The 21,420-nt window shown below is 38.1% G+C and overlaps 1 protein-coding gene across 2 annotated transcripts in view; it reads right to left on the bottom strand.

Moving 5' to 3' along the window:
* NAV3 (neuron navigator 3) overlaps positions 1-21,420 on the bottom strand; it is a 265,118-nt gene that overhangs the window by 94,472 nt on the left and 149,226 nt on the right. For both annotated transcript variants that reach the window (XM_065669303.1, XM_065669312.1), the window contains exons 10-12: positions 18,662-18,770; positions 16,944-17,327; positions 13,344-13,463 (exon numbers count right to left, since the gene is read on the bottom strand). In XM_065669303.1, the coding sequence (XP_065525375.1) occupies positions 13,344-13,463; positions 16,944-17,327; positions 18,662-18,770 (613 nt within the window). The remainder of the gene's footprint in view (positions 1-13,343; positions 13,464-16,943; positions 17,328-18,661; positions 18,771-21,420) is intronic.

The following is a 21,420-nucleotide window of genomic DNA, read 5'->3' as shown; positions in this document are numbered from 1 at the left end:
CAACATATCGGTGTTTATTGTCCTATCAGGAATAGAAAAAGACAGGGAAGGAGATTAAGATTCATGTCTAACTGAGCTTCCGTAAAGAGCAAAGGCTTTCTGTGACATATACATTAATCCACAAATTTTTCCTGAGGGAATTCTCCAGGGTCAAAAGAAAAGAGAAAGTAATTTGCTAAATCTACAACTTAAGCATCCATCTCTTTAATTTAATCACATACCTGACAACACGTTAGGCATAAACTCTGCATTATGGCAGACTTTTGCAAACAATATTTTGGAAAATACATTCAAAGATAAAGTAGACAATTAACTCAGAAGATTCCGTTGTTTTAAGATCATTTAGGTGTATTTCTGTTTGCCTAAAAGATTAACAGCAAACATGTAAGAATTTAACACTGTTCTCTGAAAATATGGTTTTATTTACAGTTCTGTGACCTTCACAGTGCAAGCCATCCTGAAATTATCAGATTGCTTACAGTCCCGATTTTTTTAATCATAGAATAGAATCATAGAATCATAGAATAGTTAGGGTTGGAAAAGACCTTAAGATCATCTAGTTCCAACCCCCCTGCCATGGGCAGGGGCACCTCACACTAAACCATGCCACCCAAGGCTCTGTCCAACACTTCCAGAGATAGAGCATTCACAACCTCCCTGGGCAACCCATTCCAGTGCCTCACCACCCTAACAGGAAAGAAATTCCTCCTTATAGCCAATCTAAACATCCCCTGTTTAAGTTTTAACCCGTTACCCCTTCCTTGTCCTGTCACTACAGTCCCTAATGAAGAGGCCCCCCACAGCATCTTTATAGGCCCCCTTCAGATACTGGAAGGCTGCTATGAGGTCTCCATGCAGCCTTCTCCAGGCTGAACAGCCCCAACTTTCTCAGGCTGTCTTCATACGGGGGGTGCTCCAGTCCCCTGAACATCCTCGTGGCCCTCCTCTGGACTTGTTCCAACAGTTCCATGTCCTTTTTATGTTGAGGACACCAGAACTGCACACAATACTCCAGGTGAGGTCTCACAAGAGCAGAGTAGAGGGGCAGGATCACCTCCTTCGACCTGCTGGTCACGCTCCTTTTGATGCAGCCCAGGATACTGTTGGCTTTCTGGTCTGTGAGTGCACACTGAAGCCAGCTCATGTTAAGTTTCTAAACTTAATCAAATGGTCCTTATTTATTCTTCCTAAATCTTCTGATTTTTTCCTCTTTAGACAGTATTTATTTCCTGATAGCTGGGCTCAGGTTTTCGAATATAAATTCTATAAACCCAAGTGTGAAATACTTAAGTTGGGTTCACTCTTCCTAAGATTTATATTGGGTTTTTATCCAAACTTCTCCCTGCAAAATACAACTGAGATATCAGGAACAAAACATAAAACTGCTACCCAAACAAGACAAGATGGTTTCCCAGAAACTGGTAGCATAAGCAGCAGAACAATAAGAAATTAATTTGATTCTTGATTAGTTCCCTCTCAAATACATTAATTATTTTGAATAAAAATGACAACACTGCCCTTTATTCTCTGATGTATTATATGAATAACTCTTAGCATGGCATTGATAATTAATCCTAATTTTTAAGACACTGGTCTAAAAAGCACAGCTTCCAGAGAAAAGAAAAAAGTTGCCCTCATATCCTGTGTGCATTTTCCTTGAGCACGGGACTGACGTGAGGCATCTTTGGTTGTCCACGTAGTATAGGGCAGCCTCTACATTGTTTTATACCATACCTAGGAAATTTTACAGGGTCTCTTTTAAAGCTTTAACTGAATATCTGGATATATGTCATTTCAGAAATTTCTTTCAAAACCTGTCATCTACTAAAAAATAAGGAATAAACTATTTTTATATTTTTCTTTAATTGTAAAAAGTTAAAGCTTTGATGGCAATTTTGCACCCTAACAATTACCTACGGCAAGGCAACTGTGAACCCAGAAATGCACTGCTATCTCCTTGAAAGAGAAGCTCAAAGACCTTAATCCTTTGGCAATTCAATAATTAGTGAAATGAATTCAGTATTTTGGTTTTACTACTACTTTTGTAGGGAAAGGACAACAGCTAACGTTTTCAAAGTGGGGCATGGTGAAGAAGATGCTCACAGATTTAAGACAACAAATACAACATCATTCAGTTTCCCCTTGTATCAGAGCCATGGGTAGTGTAAGAAATAGAGCTCCTACCAAAGAAATTGTTATAGTTCCCTGAGTAAGGACTAGCCAAACCTACTACGGACTGAGGATCAATACTGCATGTAGCATTGATGACCAGCTGCCTTCAGTATTTATTGCCTTTGTGCTGATTTGCATCAAAGAGCTGCGGCAGGTCCAAGTATATGATGAACTATCACCAAACCAGCAATCCAAAACTAACAAACTATAAGTTTTCTGTGACATAGGCTGTTCTTACTGCCCACTTTGGAAATCCACAGAAATTGGTTCAGAGCTCTTGAGGATTACTTACTGCTACTCAACAATTCAGTGACATGATAGAATGACTCATACACATGCCCAGTCTTAAAATTTCCCACATTGCCAATCCAACAAAATCATTCCAAAAGAAAATATGACAGGTAATTTTATGGAAAATAGCTGTTTAGGGAAAGCTATTGACAATCTAGTTAGGATATTAGCTTGCACAATTTATCTGGAAGGTTCTAAATTATCGTTGTTGACATACTTGATTTTTCATACACAAAAAATTATTTTTCCTACATGCTTTTCCATTGAGTTTATCCACTTTTTAGTCATTAATTTCTCAAGAGTATTGCTGGTATCATTAATTTAAATGATTAAAGAGAGAGAAAGAAAGATGTACAAAAGAGGGGATCATAAATTTCTTTCTATCTTGAACAAAGGGAAAATACTTGTAAAATAGAGCCAATTCAGTTATTTTTTATGCATCATAAGATTTGGGTCATACAGGGCACACCGAGACAACTCTTTTCATGGAGGGGAAAAATTTTAACTCTAAAAGGAAAAAGAAATAAGTCTTTGACCTTAAAGAAACACTCTGATTTCTCTTTCAAGATCTTTGCTGTACAGAAACTGTTTTTTCTAAAAACCCTTTCTAAAATTCTTTGGAAGGTAACTCCTTCCACTAAGGAACTATCCTCTGATGACAGTACCCCATGTCACGTTTTGGCTGATGTAACTACATAAGGGCTTGTCACTTCAAAGGAGTGCCTTGCTCCACTAGAATTTATTTTATTTAGAATGAAGCAAACCAAACCAAAGCAAACCAAAATAAAACAAAACAAAAAAAAGACCAAATCCCAAAATTCCCAACAAAAAACAGAGCAAAACCTCCCCAATAGCCATGGTTTCTTTCAAATTGAATTCTTCAAAGCAGACTTGGTTCATCCTGACATAAACCGAAAGCTAGCTCTCTAGCCATGTTCCCACTACAGTCAGTTGAAAGAGATAAGAGCCTCTAGGTGGCAGTTCATGAATCATGAAGATTATACACCTTATTGGTCACTTACCTCTCAGAAACCATTACATGTCCCCCAGTAATCCCAGACAGTCCACTCATTAAATTTTGTCTACTTTAGTATTTGAATCTGGCAATAAGTAGCTTACAGAAAAATCTAGGCTTGGTTTAATAAAAAAAAAAAAAAACAAACTACAGCCTACCTTTACTCCTCATGTGCTGTTCCTAAAGTTCACAATCTCATCTCACTACTAAAACTGTGTGTGCATTTCTGATTTTTCACTCATGTAATTTTCACTGATGAGCAGCTGGAAGATATGTAATACATAATATAATGTTTTCTTTCTCTGTTCTTTTCCAGAATCTGTTCAAAACCTATCCATTTGAAAATCTTAATTTCACTTTTAAGTTAACACACTGAGTATCTGATAAAAAACCACTGCATATTATAATCTAAAAGACTCTGGCTTATATCAATAATTGATAGTGTTTTCTAGGTAAAACACTGAGGAATGATGAACAACTCCTCTGTCAATTATTATTGCCCATGACACCAAGCTGTGATTTGGTTGATACGCTGGAGGGAAGGAATGCCATCCAGAGGGACCTTGACATGCTTGTGAGGTGGGGCAATGCCAACTTCAAGAAGTTGAACCTAGCCAAGTGCGGGACCTTGCACTTGCTGGGTCAGGGCAATCCCAGGCACAGCTACAGATTGGGTGGAGAAGTGATTCTAGAAGTGGAACTAGATTATTTTAAGGTCCTTCCCAACCCTAACTATTCTATGATTCTATGATTCTGTACTTATTGTACTTCCCAGGGCAATTTAATTATTTCCAACACTACACATGCTTTTAAACTGCAGTAAAGCAATTTTTGCTTCTGTGAGTTTACCTACACAGCAGTTAATAAGGTTAGCAGCCATTTTACATTCTATTCTGCAAAATGAAACAGATCTAGAGCATAATGCATCCAAAACTAATATAAAAGAAAGCTCAGTACATTGAAAATTAAAGCTGATGCACATAGGTAGCAGATAAAAACCTTATTTGTGCAAGTAAAATACAATTAAGCAAAGCTGTTTTTTAAATTTCATTCAAATACTGTATTTTAGATTATTCAATCCACTAAGCAGGTTTAAATTATAACTATACTGTATCCTTCTGTAAAAACCTCCTGTAAAATGCATTGGGGGTTCCACTCTTTCAGTTTACACATCTGATCCTGCTTAAGTTGTTATGACAATCTTTTGTTTACAAAGGAAATCTTTGAAGACTTAATATTTTAACAATTAGATACAGATGAGATTAGTGCTGTAACTTCAAAAGAAAACAAACTCCAAGCACATGGCTGCACCAAGCATTTCCCTGTGCAGAGCTGAAGTTGTCACAAGGGGCTCAGGAGGGGCAGGAAGCCTCCACAACAGCACTGGAAGAGCAGATTGAAGAGGGAGGAACATCTTTTCCTCTCTCCATCAAAAGAAGACTCCAAGGTGACAGAGTTAAGATTTATAAGTAAAATGCTGATACAAGGAAACAGAAGGATTTTTTCTCAAAGAGGAAGGTTAACACATGCTGCACACCGCAGCCAGCTTCCTGCAGTGAGGGGTATTCTCTGCACTGGCTGGTAGTTTTTCTACCACACTGTACCCTTCCCAGCTTTCCCTTCACACTCTCTTGGTTTGAACACTGCCTCTAGCCAACCAACATGGTCAAAGGTCCATTTCTTTTTCCATAAAATAAATGGCTCCCATGTTTTTTAACCTGCACAGCTTTAGGAACATCCTTCTCTTACATTTATAACCATAGATAACACATGACCAGCTTCTGGCTGTATTCTGGCTATCTCTTTTAGCCACTAATGATGAAGTTACCTTGCAGTGCAATTGACAGTATAAAATATATTGAATATCACTGGTTTCCTGCAGCTCTATGACAGAAAGCAGTACTGTTTTGCTCTAAGATCAGCGCATTGTAAGGGAAAGAGTCAAAACTTTGTAGTTTGCCTCTTTCGCATTGTAAGGAGCCTTACAGTTCAAGCAGCAAACGTGCACTTGCACCCTTAAGATGCAAAGCTAAATTTAAATTTACCCTTCTTTCTACCTACCTGTTTTGTAGGCCTGCCAGCTAGGAGGAAGAGCAGGTGTACAAAACAGCAGCAAGAAGCTGTCAGAATAGATCATTTTGCCCTTTTCTCATTACCTCTTTTGGGCACAAAAAAGTGCAGTGTGATGTGGCTCTCCATTTTTCTTCCTGTTCCTTTTCACTTCAGTTGTCTGCTGAAGCTGCCAAATCCAAATGCTCTTTAAAATGAACTTATATATACTCATATTAAATTCAAGGTGAAGGATTTTTATAGTGTTACAAGTTAATTACTTTTCTATGACAGTGTTAATTGGAACATTCTTATAATTCATATGTTTAGTTTGCCAAGCATGCATGTATATGCATACTACAAACTAACTCAATCTGGTAAGTAGCTATTATTAAAATAGTTCTTTAATATATTACTTAAATAAGAAACAAGAATATTTTGCTCCACAAGGAAGTAAGTCTCTCTGAGGCAGTTTAGAACAGAAGACAACTTAGCGATCACAAGCTGCTGCAACTCCAAAACTAAATTATCACAATTTTTCTATTAAGTTTCATGAAGCATAAAATGGGCTGTCTTTGTTAATGTTGGAACTGTAATCTCAATTGCACCTATTTTATTGCAAATTTCAATTTTTTTTTTTTTAATAGCCATGTAGGAGACTCAAATTACATTTTTTTTCCTCCAGCCATCAAACAAATCAAAATATTTTAAAGAACTTTTTATGTTTCTTGACTTCGGGACTCAAATATGTACCGCACAGGAGATTCAAGTTCTTTAGTTTTATATTCGAGCCTAGGGTATTTTACATACTGATTTAAATCTTGTTACCTCTGCCTTATTCTAACACAAAGGAGGCAGTACATTAGTCTTTGCTGATAACAGTGAAGTAACATAGTGGACCAAAATGATGCTGCTGCTGAGACTGTAAACTGAGTCTTAGGTAGCTCTTATTAAATGCATTTGTACTCCCTTCAGAAGCAGATTACAAGCAAAATAAACCATCTGCATGTTTCCTGAAGGGAAATATCAGTAATCTTTTTACAAATTATGAAGTTCAGCGTCACTTCAAATTATTTGAAAGTATCTAGACTAAACTTCAAGAAAAGCAGAAACAAATAATGCAAATGTATTACATGACATTTATACCTAGCTCCACGCCATCTACTTTGAAGAAGTAGATTTGTAAGAAAGAATGTTGACTGTGTCAGCTGTAAACATCCAGCCTTTGGTTTAATGACCGTACAGCAAACTATATGCTCAGCTCATTTAGCATTGCATGAGAATATGATTTGCTTCCATTCCTTGCCAAAGTTTAAAAACTTATTTTCATGAATTCCTTTTTCATATAAACTGGAATTAGTTGATATTGTCCCTCTCTCTGCCACTTGACAAAAACTGAAAAAGAGAGAACTTCATCATTCATTTCACATAATCACTTGCAGCTCAGTATTGTTTTAAAGTAAACATCTGCCATGCACTGTTCTTGCCTTTTCTGAATGTCATTTCCTTATGTAAGCTGGGTGCAAAGAAATGTGTCTGCAGACATGATGTTGCAGGATCATGACAGTTTAATGTACTAATGACAACATGCTAACAATGCAGTTTGTTTACGTTACTGATATTAATAAAGTATCTGAACCTAAAAACACACAGCTGTGAAATGTTTCCATGTTTTGGCTTGTGGTTGGCAATTTCTATAGAAATTTAAAGCAACCTCACAAAATTAGATCAAAGTCCAGTTGCTCTACTTACCTTGTATTGTCCAAATCCTGACTTTCTAAACCATGACAGAAACAAAGTCATGTTCAATTAAAAAATACCATTTTTTCTAAATTAATAATGCTGTACAAAATCACATTACTGAAAATTTTATTTCTCATTATGGTTTTGAAAACAAGGTATTCGTTCTCAAAGGATCCTGAACACTTAACAGTATAATGAGCCAAAAAACCAAGAGTGATCCCTTTGACACAATTATTCTGCTCTTCACGCAGGGATACACACATATTTATGCTTTGGGTACTTAAATGTAGCATCCTTACTTTGCAGAAACAATAAAAACTGAGATACACATTGAAATAGATACTTCTAACTAGCAACTTGCTCGATAGCCTAGCAGATGCCAGGATATGGAAAGATTTACACCAGAGATTCTGAAAATGCAGAATCATTTGAGAATAATAAAAGTAAATGGTGGGAAATGTTAACAGCAACAGCTGTGAAAAGAAATTACGGAAGATTAAAAGCATAGAAGAGAGCAACAACAGTAAAACCAGTTTAAAATTTGAACTGCTTTACGAGAGAGATTCTTTCATTATGGTTTCTGGAGATATTTGAGCAATAACTGTGAAAACAGTGAGGTATAGATATGTATATTATTTCAGTATCCTAAGAATGTATTAATACTGTAAAATCACAACCAGGAAAATCATAGAAGATAACATAATTGTATGAGCCATTCTGTCTTTAAGGTCTATAATGACTTTTTTTGGTTGTGCAGAGAATAGCAATCATAGGCATATTTATTGGTGAAAGCAGGTGCCACACAGTGCAGTAGATTTGTAGCAAAACTCATTTTTTTCCTTAGAAAGTCTTAGACAGCAAGAAGAAGGTATATCTATCTTATGTTTTATTATTTACTATTTCATATCTATGGGATGAATAGTTTGACCGCCACAGACACTGGTACCCAGAGGTGGACACAGCTGAAATGTAGATGGCTGAATGTGTCTACACAGTGAATAGTTCAATACTGTGGCATATACATTTTGTTTAACTATCCATAGTACATCCTGCTTTGCTACCAGTTTGCAAACTGAACAGGTAATAGTTGCAACATGGCAGAAACAGTGATCACACTAACACCAAACTGCAGAGACATGGCAGAAAGCACAGCATTATTGCAGTGCTGAAATACACATTACACAGGAGCATCTAGATAGAAAGGCAAAACATAAAGTATTCCTGCCCACTGTACAACATCCCAAAGAGTTAAATTTCAAATGACATCAGCAATTTCAATGCACTGCCAAGATTTTACTATATGAGACCAGGCACTGAATTCTATCAGGATTTTAAGTTACTGTTCATGATGTCTCTCAGCCTTTTCTGCTACTACCAACTCTATGATACAGCGCCTCCAGTTCAATACCCCTTTGAACTCTGGAAAAGTTTCTTTTCCAAAAGTACAGTATCCAACTCAAGGCTCATCTGCTCAGACAAACACCAGAAGAAGACTTACAGTCATTCATCCAGGAAGTTAGTTAATAAACTACAGGCAAAATCTGCTATTATTTTATTATAATTAATAATGTATTATGGTGATTATGGTTTGGCTGAGAACAAACAGGCCAGCCTGAGCAAGTCTAAGATAACTGCCAAGTCTTTTGCACATGTCACAGATGGTGGAAGCATTTTAAAGACTCCCTATGCATAAGAACTCCATGTAGCAGGGGCTCAGATTCAATGCAACAGCAAACTAACTGAAGCGGGTCATGATAAAAGCACACTAAGCAGCACAAGCTGCCCTCAGGGCTTTGGGTTTCATCCAAAGAGAAGGTGAAGAAGAAAAAAATTGTGCATTCAAGGGATGTGAGGGGTAAGGGGCTGCACAATTTATGTTGATTGTTGACTGACGAAAGTGAAGGAAACTGCGGCTTTTGATACAGTGCACTAAATTCAGCAGGTACAGGGGGTGGAAGGGCAACTTTTTAACTCAGTGGAGCTATATCTGCTTTTAAAATGGATTGTTTAAACTTCCTTAACAGTTTTTATAGAAAACACAGAGTGGTTTGGAAACACTGCAACTTACTTTTCAATAAACCTTACTCTTCCCAAGAACATAATTCATTTTGTGTGCTTACATCTAATCTCTTTTGGCTCATCTTACTTTGAAATGGGTTTTGAACTCAAAGAATGTTCCTCAAATACTCCCTCTAAGAGTCCCAGAAGGCAAATGCTACAGTGTAGAGGAGGAAGACAGAACAAGAAATTAAAAGTAACATCATACCACTGAGAACTCAGCCACATCCCAAGTTACACCCGCTGCAGAGAATCAATCTTCCTCCCTAATTAATTTCTTATGGTATCTGAAGCAAGGTAACTTGCAAGGAATAGATGTTTATAGATGCAAAAAAAAGAGTTCAAATTAGAAAAAAATCAAAAGAAGAATGTCACGACCACTGACATCTGAGGCTGCCAGTGTGTCCCTTCAGCCTTTCATTGACCACTTCTTTCCCTAGAACAAACAAATATACAGTATTCCTTTCTAAAGCAATATGCTTATCAGAGCAGTATGCGAGTAATATTTAAGCCTTGGCTTATGTTGCATTTATGAATTTAACTTTTTATGAAGCAATTTAATAATATTATTTGGGTGAGCTCTCTCAGGCTAAGTTTCCACATGAAGATCCTTCAATCCTTTGCTTTTTAGCAAGAAGTGAAGATGCAGGTTCTATCTGAGACCAGTTTGGAGTGGAATTAAACTGGGGACCTGCTTGTCTTTTAACACCAGTTCAATGCCTTTAATTTCAATGATTTTTTCCTGATTTATCCGTGAAATGAGAATCAGTCTGAAAGTATGAATTTGCTAGAAATGGCCTTACTCTCAGAGATATAAGCAGCCTACCTATCTGAAAAATATTGAACTGTCAGCTCACAAAATGAAAAAAGTTTTAAAATATAGGCAGAAGCTGCCATTTAGGTTGTCAGAGAAAACTGAAATTCAGTTTTCATGAAGAACATGGGTTTGCTGTCAGCAGAAGTTGCTGGCTCGACTGATGGACAGAATACTGAAACTTCTCTCCTGCCTGCTGATGTAAATCAGATATTTGCAGCATATAATTTATTTTCTGCCTGCACAGAGATGCCAAAAGAGTTCTTTACAATAGAAAGGCCAGGGGAAATCATTGCCATTATGAAAAAGGTTTAAACTAATGATACCATAGTGAAAATGTATATGTCCTTCACATATCTACAGGGATGACAGAGAGGAGAATAATTCTCTCTTATTGAAGTTCATCATACTGGTGGCAAGGCATACTTCGAAGCCCTGGTGCAAACCCTGTCATTTTTTATTCAAAGTAGAAAAAATAGTATCTAAAAAGCTATATGAGATGAGATGAAACCTCAGCTACCTTTGCTATTGTGAAGGACCAGAACATATCCTGCCATGCAAAGCAAGTGTCTCAGCAACCCCTATTCCTTTTTCCACCTGATTTCATATCAGAAATGTGACACACTGAAGATCAATATAGACTTCTGTGCGTGTGTGTTTGACCTTACATGGGGTTTTTGTGACCCATTTTGGCAAGCATGTGCTTTGTTATCATCAGAAATCATAACAGATTTAATTTTTTCCGCTTTCTAAACACCTTTTGCTGCTTCAAGTAATAGCATACACTTATAGACAAAGAAACCCCATCTGTATCAACAAAGGATGATTAAGGCTGTAAAAATCAAGCACTGAAAGGTCAAGAAGTGCCAAAACTGCCTGAACATCTACAGTATAAATCTCCTATGCTTGTACTTTATGATAAGCTTCTAAATTACATGATACCATATAGCATGTTCCATGGCACCTCATTTACAGGGCTGAGTAGAGCACAAGAGTCCAGCTTTCATTCTTTGTGTAAGGGAAAGCATTCATTACAAAGTAAATCCTATTTCACATTTGTAGGATTTAAGCTCAAAAAGTACTTTAGGGCTTGCTCATGGAGTTTGCTAATGTCAAGAGCACCTTGCAAATGCACAATGAAGATGGAATATAGAGATTTTAGTTGTTGAGATCAGATAAATGTTTCCTGAACACACACTAATTTAATTTCTTTAAAAACCTTGACTTGTGCATAAAATTGGTCAACTAAAGACCCAAAACAATCTCCTGATGAATTTGAAGTCACTGCTCTGCAACCTGACAAGTGATGATAGACTCAGAAACAACAGAGTAGTTTTTAGCACAACATTTTTAGCCAGTCTGACAAAGTTGTATAAACAAACCAAAATAGATTTATGTACTAAGAAATGCTGGACAATCTCATTAATTGAGAACTGATGATAGCCTCCCTGTGTTTTCACATGCAAAACATGTATGAACCTGCACACTATATGGAACAAATTAACACATACATTACTAAATAACACCTCAAAGCAAAATAAACACAAAGGCTTTGTGTGGCATCTAGAGCTTGAGGAACACTAAGAAAAAATAAAAAATCCCTTCTTTTGGCCTTTTTTTTTTTGTGAGGGAAAATGTGCATGGTTTGAAACCTGAGTGTGAATATTGCAGGGTGGGAAAAGCTCTAATAACTTCACTCCCAGGTGAAGAAAAGATACAGACATATACAAAAATAATTTCATTCCCAGGTGAAGAAAAGATACAGACATACACAAAAACGTGGGTGCTAGCAACATTCTCTGTTTTTAATTACACGATTCCCAGCCTCTGCATTTTCCACCCTCTCTTCTACTTTGAGCTTAAGGTTCCTGTTCTCACATACAGAGCTCAACAAAGTCCCTCCTGCCCACATCTCATTTCTTATTTTCTCCTTCTGTTACTGCCTGAGTTCTCTCCAAATTATTTTCTTAAACGCCTACTGTACTCTTTGTCTGGTCTTCACAGCACATCAATGCTTGTGTTCCGAAGAACCAAGCTGTGTTTATTTGAATTGCTATCTAAAATAGGCTTTTTCTGCAAGGTCAACAAATGCTAATATACCAACTAAAAGCAACCTTCTTTTTTAAGTAACTGGTTCCTTAGATGAAAATTATCTTCTTTATCCTGATGCAGTTTGACTAATGCAGACTCTTCCTGACTTGTGTCACAGGTGTGTTTTCACCAGAAAACTATAAAAAGTAAGAATTATATCATATCTAGACTAATATCCTAGAACTTCAACTAATTTGCTAAGTTTGTAAAACCAAAGCCATTCCATGAACCTCTTCTCCGTTCCTGATTAAACACATTTTTTCCTTAAAGGAAACTTGATTTTTAAATGATGGGACTGAAATCAACCCCCTAAAACTGAAGACTGCCAAATTTCATACCTGTTCCTTATCTCTACAATGGTCTGACCAAAACCTCAGAGCTGACAGTTCTAAGTTCTGCAAAAGCTGGGTTATGAATTTTTATTTCTCAGACATAGATACAAGCCATCAATATGAATCTACTTTAAGCTCAAAGAAAAGAAACAGAAAACATTTGTCTAATAAGCAGAAATATTAGTGGGAGCTTGTTTTTATGTTCACACCCCTATATACACATATAAGGGCAGGATAGTGTTGTTTCTTTCTTCACACTGCACAAATAATGGGATATAATCCTCCTTCTTACTTCCCACTGATCACAGGTACTGCCTTCTTGACACTCACAGATGGCAAAACCAGTGGACAAGACCATGGTTCTGGTTCCAGCCAACTCCAAATGTATGTTTTGGCCCACATCATCAGGCACACACAGGCTCTCTGCTGCCTAGAGACCATGTGTATTCTCCCTATGCCCATTAATTGCCAAGTCAACCTGTAAAAATCATGTCCTGTTTCAGAGATTCAAGACTACAAGTAAGGTCTGGACTTCTTAATGTTTTCTTTCACATCTTCAACAATAAATTCTTCCTAGGTCCCTTTCCATGTGAGAAATCTACTTTTTCCCCAGCCATTGTGGTATTTGGTGTATTGTGTGTTCAGAAACCGAGCAGCCCCAGAACCCTGCTTGCTCTTGCTATTCGTTATGAACAAAATGGTGATATATTAGCATGTATGAAGAATGAAAAATATTTGTAAAGCTCAGATAGTTTTTTACTTAGCAAAGCACTGTTACCTGTCTGCATCCACAGTCACATCATGAACCCCTCTCTGAATGACGTCTCGAGAGGCAGCTAGGTCTGGTATTCGGTTCAGACTTCTTGTATATAGGTTGAGTCCTCCATCTGTCATATACCTGAAAATAAATGTGTGGTCAATCAGTGGGAAATGCAGCCATCTGGCAACCATGTTTCACTCTAAAGCTAATGGACTGGGGAATTCAAATGTTTAAGGTATGGACTGTCCTATTAGATGGTAGGTTTATAATAAATATTCTCAGTTTGTATGTCCAGTGCAGGAAGATCAGATATACACGCACTTTTGAGGATCATTTGCCTTTTCCTGTGACGGTTTGCAGGCAAACTTGTTTTACTAAAATATATTTAGACTGAAGCCCTCAAGTACCTTCAAAAAATTTAAGTACGTTTTAAGTACTGCATTTTTGTCAGAAAATAGCACCAGGAGTTAAGAAGCATAACTCCAGCTAAAAAACAAGAAGAAGAAAAAAAAAAAAGGAAAAAAAACCCTCAGTAGCATCCATCTAAATGGGAAAGAAACTGAGAACCCAGATCCATAGTCCCTGCTGGGATGCAATTATTCAGATATGAAAGAGATATCCACTGAAACCCTTACAATGACATTTAAGAATATGTTTCTATCTGTGCTCCTTTTGCTTGATTCCCACCACTTCACATTATAATGAATTACTAATGACTCAAACAGTGAGTGTAGTGCTGCTTATTCACTAGAGAACCATTAAAAGTTTCTGAATTTCAAGCAGCGGCAATAATTTCTGGAATGCCTGCTTACCGTTTAGTTATCTCTAACTATCTCTATCTATCTCTGTCTTGGTGTTTATAACTGAGCAGTACCACAAGCCTGTCCTACACTCAAGACCTGTCCATTATTTTCTCAAAGGACCTTTCATTAAACCGTCTTCATTCTTAGGCTCTTGGGGTTTTTTACATTTTTCTCTTGTAATTTGTGGTGACTTTAGTGAAGCAACCTAGTGCAAAGTTTGAACAAATTCATTTGTGAAGGACCGTACACATGTATGGTACTAAATATGTATAAATATACATACACAGAAAAACAATTTGGTATATCTCAGTGAACCTACTCAAAGTGAAATTACAGGCTTAAAGAAGTAAGTATGGGCCCGGTGCTAAGATGATGGCTAAAATGGTCTACTGGAGTTCACTCCCACTTCAATTAATCTGTAACACAAGTTTTCTTTGAACCATGAAATGGTGCCACTCAAACCCATCTTTCAGTGTGTCTGAGTACACAAATATTTAACTTTAATAACTCGACACAGACTCTCAGGCACAAGCCAGCACACACACACACACCACTCCCTGCAGTTCTTTCTGGGAGCTGATTTAAATGAAATCAACTGTCCCAGAGACCTCGGGGCTCATACAGCTGCCTGGGAGAACCAGCCTTCACCGCCATGGTTTGGGGTGGGTGAATTGGTGCAGATTTTGAGAGCAAAGCTCAGGTAGAATAGCCCTGTGTGACAGCCACAGTTTGAGATGGCATCATGTCCTGAGTGGCAATCTGGGTGAAGGAAACCTCAACTGCACTAAACCACAAAGGATTAGTTCATTTTTAACTAAACTCTAAGGCATTTATGCACTGCTAAGATTTGGCCTGCAGTTCAGCAAGGGATTTATGAAACTTTGGTATCTGGAGTCTGCAGAAGGTAACTTCATATTTGTTTCCAAAGGTAAATTAACAGTCATACTTACACACTAGATTTATCCTTTTATTAAAGACAAAATTTAGACTTTTTGACAGATTATTTAGCTAGGGATGAATTATGCAGTAGGTTCCAAGGCTCTGGAATTGTATATTAAATTTAACTGTGGTTTGAATGCAATCCAGACTGTATGGATTTTTTCCTGCATAAGTAAGGCCTGAATGGAGAGACTTAATGAGTGCAACAGGCCTTTCTCGCACTAATTTCTAATTACTGCTGCATTCCTGTCCCCAAGTGTTTAAAGTAATTAAACTGATAATGGAAGAGGCATAAAGGAGATAAGACTTTACATGCCTCAGTGAATCCTGAAATTTCTGAGCATATTAACTTGTTTTTAACATTTACTGCACCTAAAAATGTTAACTGAGCAGATTGCAACTTACTATCTATTCAGTCACACTTATTACAGATGCAAAGAAAAGTCACACACGATGACTATATTCACCCTTTAATGTGATAAGCTAATTAACGTAACTCATCAGGCACTGCAAAGGATTCCCCAACTCATGCATCTGTAAAAGGCAGCATTTACACTACCTTCATGATAAAAGGTCTTCAGATACTAAAGTGTTACATTTTCCATATGTCTTTTCTCTGGTCTAGTAGACATGAATATGGTGTTCTACTGAACAGCCACTGAGAGTGTGCTTTGTGGACAGCTTTGTCAGCAGTGCTCCATTCACAGATCACTGAGACAGTGCACCAGGAAGATACGGGAACACACTTTCTTTATAGTTATGCTTTTTCTAGAGATCTTGGGAGGGTGCTTAAGGTGAGACACTTCTCTAGAGAGAGCTTTTATCACAGACTTTCAGTTGTCCCTAGGAACGTATCATATCCAGTTTCATCAGCCACCATTCTCTAATCATATCTATACTTCAAACTAAGAGATTAGCCTGACAACATCAGTCTTAAATTTATACAGAGTGAAGCAGTATGGTGTGACATGGCCATGTACTCTATGGGACTTCTGTTCAACCCAGTGTTACCTCAGCCACTTAGCAGCCTTGAGATGCCAACAACAGCAACGTACAGTAATTTAAGTATGAGCAAAACCACAAACCAGGTGTTTTTTTGTTTGTTTTTTCTGTTTGTTTTTGTTTGTTTGTTTGTTTGTTTGTTTTATCCCCTTTGAAACAAAATAAATTCTGCTTTAGGAGTTCTAACATACATATAAATGAAATTACTTATGTTCCAAGACTGATAGTCTTTGAATAGCAATTTGAAGTACAGGGAATGCAGTACCCCAAAGCCTATCAACTGATTCAACAAACAAACAAAAATAATTGTCATTCTTCCTCCTGAGTATGCTAGGAGAGTGGCTGATTACTCTTTTATGAAAAGATATTCCTACAGCTCGGGTGATAGGCATAGTTGAAAAATTGCAATAAAGGCCTTTCACACAGACTACACTAGACAATATCTGAAGTGGAAACAGAGGAAGTCAGTGTTGTCAGCGACTGCTGCATCCAATACCATACCTACCATCTCAACCAAAACATAAAAATAACAAAAGACAACCCCTCCCAGGACAAGCAGTGCAAAATGATGGCTTATCAGGTAACTAAGAAATTCCAGTAAGTAATAAGAAGCACCTGTGCTCTTATCAAAGTTCACAGCAAAATCATCTTAATGTTAAAGGAGAAGAGGTGAGTTTGAAGGCAGCTGAGAACAACACTAGCAGCTTAGTGCCGTACCTTTGTTTTGTTTGTTTGGGTTTTTTTTTTTATATGTATATTTTCATAATACACAAACCATATCTCAACTTCCATTTCTGTGCCAGAATTTCTTAGAAAAATCCTATCAAACCTGCCAATCTCCCATGAGTTCAAAGGGGGAAAAAGTGCTGCTTACCCGCTATTGATGTCATCAGTTCTGAGGCTTTTCCCAAGAATGTCCCCATCACTCATGTAGCCACCGACGTCAACTTCAGAGGACATGTCCAAATCACCGCTTCCTTTCTCACTCATGTCAATCTGTGAGATATTTCCAAGGCGAGAAACAGCTGCTCGGCGAAGCGGGGTAGTGTACATAAATCGAGAAGGGTCTGTGTGTATGAAGCGACTCGTGCTGCTGCGAGGATAACCAGCGCCCAAGGACGGGGCATCTCCTGCCTGCAGCCGAGGACTGGCTTGCCCTAGCCTCCAAGTCATCGGGGTGGACCGGCTTGTCAAGCTTGGTATGCTTCTCCCATTCACCTCAGTTGTCACAGTGCTGTCAAAAGTTGTCTCCAATGTGCTGCCAAACAAAATGGAGAAGTCAGTGAACTGTGCTTTCTCTGCTCCTGAGAAACAAGGAAAAACAATGGCTGAAATAAATGTATATGTTTTTTAAAAGAGTTCTGTGTGTGTTTCTCCATGCGCACACAAGTTTTTGTGTATGCCCCTCAGTACTGGAGCAATTCTGTGTAACATCTTTACCAGTGATCTGGATGAGGGGATTGAATGCACCCTCAGTAAGTTTGCAGATGACACCAAGTTAGGTGGGAGGGTAGGAAGGCTCTGCAGAGGGATCTGGGCAGGCTGGATTGATGGTCTGAGGCCAGTTGTATGAGATTCAACAAGGCTCAGTGCTGGGTCTTGCACCTGGGTCACGACAACCCCACACAATGCCACAGGCTTGGGGAAGAGTGGATGGAAAGCTGCTTGGTGGAAAAGGTGTCGGCTGACAGCTGAACATGAGCCAGCCTGTGCTGGGCAGGCAAGAAGGCCAACAGTATCCTGGCTTGTATCAGAAACTGTGTGTACAGCAGGAGTAGGGAAGTGTTTGTCCCTATGTACTTGGCACTGGTGAGGCTGCACCTCAAATACTGTGCTCATTTTTGGGACTCTCACTACAAGAAAGACATTGAGTTGCTGGAGTGGGTCCAGAGAAAGACAACAAAGCTGGTGAAGGGTCTAGAGAACAAGTCTTATGAGGAATGGCTGAGTGAATTGGGTTTCTTAAAGCTGGAGAAAAGGAGGCTCAGGGGAGACCATATTGCTCTTTACAACTACCTGAAAGGAGGACAGAGAGAAGTGGGTGTCAGTCTCTTCTCCCAAGCAGCAATTATTAGGGCAAGAGGAAATGCATTAAGTTGCACCAGGGGAGGTTTAGATGGGATATTAGAAAACATTTCTTCTCCAAAAGGGTTGTCAAGCATTGGAACAGGCTGCCCAGGAATTGGTTGAGTTGCCGTCCCTGGAGGTATTTTAAAGACATGTAGAGGTGGCACTGAGGTACACATTTTAGTGGTGGACTCAGCGGTGTTGGGTTATCGGTTGGTCTTGATGATCTTAAGGGTCTTTTTCAACCTAAAGAATTCTGATTCTATAATCGCTATGTATAAAATAACCTAAAATAAATTGTAAAGGCTTCTAAGAAGATGTATATCAAACAATAACCATCTTTATGAATGACTGCATAAGATACTTTGTCAGTAAAATATATTAGTCACATTCAAGTTGTTGAGGCAGTCTAGCAAACAGTATGGTTAGTGCTATGATTAATTTTCCCTTGCAAGTCTCTAATTCATTCAGCAACTAGTAATACTCTTCCACAGTCCAAGAGCAATCAACACAAAACCAGTATACCTGTGGCTTATCTGTGTCCCTCTAAGGCTGGACATAGTTTCTTCCAAATTCTGTCTCAGGTCTGCTATATTCTTTACAGTTCTCATTCTTCTTGTTTCAGGGTCTTCCCCTGGGAGAAAAGAGCAAAACCAGGACAACTTTTAGCACACATGAGTTATAAGGTTGAATAAAGTGCACAAATGAATACACAGCTGAGAATACACGCATATGATTGTAAATAGGTCTGTCCCTTAAATCTTTTAAAGAATAAAACTTCATCCTTTCAAAAATAAAAGACACATACGCTTATAAATAACATGTGATATGTAAAAAACCCACCAAAGCGTCCTGGTGAAGTATCCCTGTTAGGGCACAAATCTATTAATGAAACTCAGATTTACAGTGTTGGGATTTTTATCCTTTGTAACGAAGGCACAATGCAGGCCCAGACCACTTGACACATTGCACATTGCCTTTTTCCTCCTTGACATTTTACATGACTTGGTAGGGAAAAAAGCAACAGTAAATCTGTGTCTGAAAAGAATTGTGATGACTGTTACAACTCTTCAGTACGCACTTAACACCCAGGCTATTTCAAAGTACTATTTTAAACCAGGCACTTAATAAAGCATCTTTCCTGAACTGTAATGATTTCCTGAACATGGAGATTATTCATTTTTTATATATATAAAAAACCCAAGTCTTCCTCATGCGATAAAAACCCGAACCCTTTAAGCACATGTGTCATTTATACAACTATGGATTTTAAGAGCCTTCAGGGATCCACTGTGAAAAGCTAGACTGGTATCTTGAATAATGAAGCCTGCAGAACTTCACCTGGAACATCATGAATAATGTTTACCTCAGGTGATTAACATACCCTCCCATCCCCAAGAAGGAAAAAAAAAAAAGTTACACATCATGCGTTACAAAAGGAAAATATAATAAGCCTCAAAGCAAGCTCCAGAAGTTGTGACTCTATTAACAATAAATTTCATGTCATACTTCACCTTCAGTCAATTTTACTTCTCATTCTGGAAATGTTACCATCCAGAGTTATATTGTGCAACCACTTAAATTATCTCTAATATTTAAATCTGAATTTCAATATTCTTATCCAGAACAAGCTCTTAATCTAATTTTGTAATCCTCATGACATCAAGAAACTGTTTCATCTTTGAACACATTTAACAGTCTGGTGAATTTAAACTCAAAATCACACAAAAACCAAGATCAGAAGTGCAAGCAGAGTCAAAATACCAGACTGATTATGATATTCCCTATTTGTAAATCGTAAAAAACACAAGCAGAGTGTTGCTGTATTTCTCATTCTGTTGCCACCCTTCCTCCTCCCAGGTTTGTGTGTGAATTTATACAAGATATAAATTCAACAATGGTGATTTCTCTGATGAAAAGCACGGTATGCCATCTAAGTTGAAAAAAAAAACCCAAAACCCAGATAGATGTTTGAGGAGGGAAAAAAAAAAAAATAAAATGAGGATGATATCCTTTGCAGGGTATATGAATTGTGAAAAAAGGAGGGAGGAGACATTAACGTAGAGCTTTCAAGAAAAGTTGCACAGGACAGAGAACTGGGGAATATTCAACACGGGTCCAGAAACAATGAAAATTTTATATGTAACAAAGCGTTCTGGAGCAGTAAAGCAAAACCAAAAAGAAGTCCTACTGAAAACATTCTGGTACAGTAAAAGATCTCAACATAATATCTGTTTGAAGGTATAGGAAACAGGTTGACTTTCAGCAGAACTACAAGTATGGGTTTAACATTGGTTTACAGAAAGCACTGGGTTAACATATACAATAACATTTATTTCAAATATAAGGGAGAACACGCAGAAGCAAATTATATTTGAGCGATGGTTCACTTAAGCTCCTTAATTTTGTATTTTGACAAAAGGATGAAGCCTTTGAGCTCACTGACAAACTGAATTGCTACTGTACCACCTTCTGTAGTCCCGGTCCTATTGCCCAAACATTCCACAGGCAGTTATGAAAAAAAACCCAAGTCTTGGCATTAAATGAAAAGAAATTACTCCAGATACTTTCCATACACCTTTACTTCTTCCCTGGTAGGCAAATGATGCATGGTACTAGCCAATGGACCCAGCAGTTGTGGCTCAGTGTCAAGCTAGCTTTCACAGTGAGGTTTTCCCATCTGCTCTGCTCTGGCTGTCTGCTGTCCTCTTTGCTGCAGCTAAACAGTCCTTCAGGAACTGCTGTTTGCTTGTTTGTTTTATCATTCCAATTAAATTCCTCAGTGATTTAATGATATAATAGTCCCTAAACCTCTGGTTGGCACCATGGAACTGACAGTGTGCTCAAGACCTGACAGGGTGGAGGCAAGGCATGGGCATACAGGCTAATCAAAGTACCCATGGATCCCATGTACTGTTTGCAGAGGTTTCTGCACCATCCTGGAGATTCCTGTGAGGAAAAACAGCTCGTGCCAAGGCTAAGATGGAGACCATAAAGTCCTGAACCTGCTGTTGAAAGGCCAGACAGTTCCCAGGCAGTAGCCTATATGCACTCAGTTTTTCACTGTCACTGCTCTTTGCTTCCCCTCCTGCCCCTTTACGCCCACCCTCCATCTGCCATATGCACTCAAATTCACTTCTAGGAGGACATTCTACTCCTGCTACAATACCTATATGGGAAAGACTCAGGATTTGTATGTTACCTGCCCTGCCTCAAACTAGAGATGAGAGTAGCTTGTTGGTATAAGACAATTTTCTGCTATACACAGAAAGAAAAAATCCAGG

This window comes from Lathamus discolor, chromosome 1 (genome assembly GCF_037157495.1).
Source record: "Lathamus discolor isolate bLatDis1 chromosome 1, bLatDis1.hap1, whole genome shotgun sequence".
NCBI lineage: Eukaryota > Metazoa > Chordata > Aves > Psittaciformes > Psittacidae > Lathamus > Lathamus discolor.
Note: the sequence above shows the minus strand (reverse complement) of the source record. Positions and strands in the feature narration are given on the sequence as shown.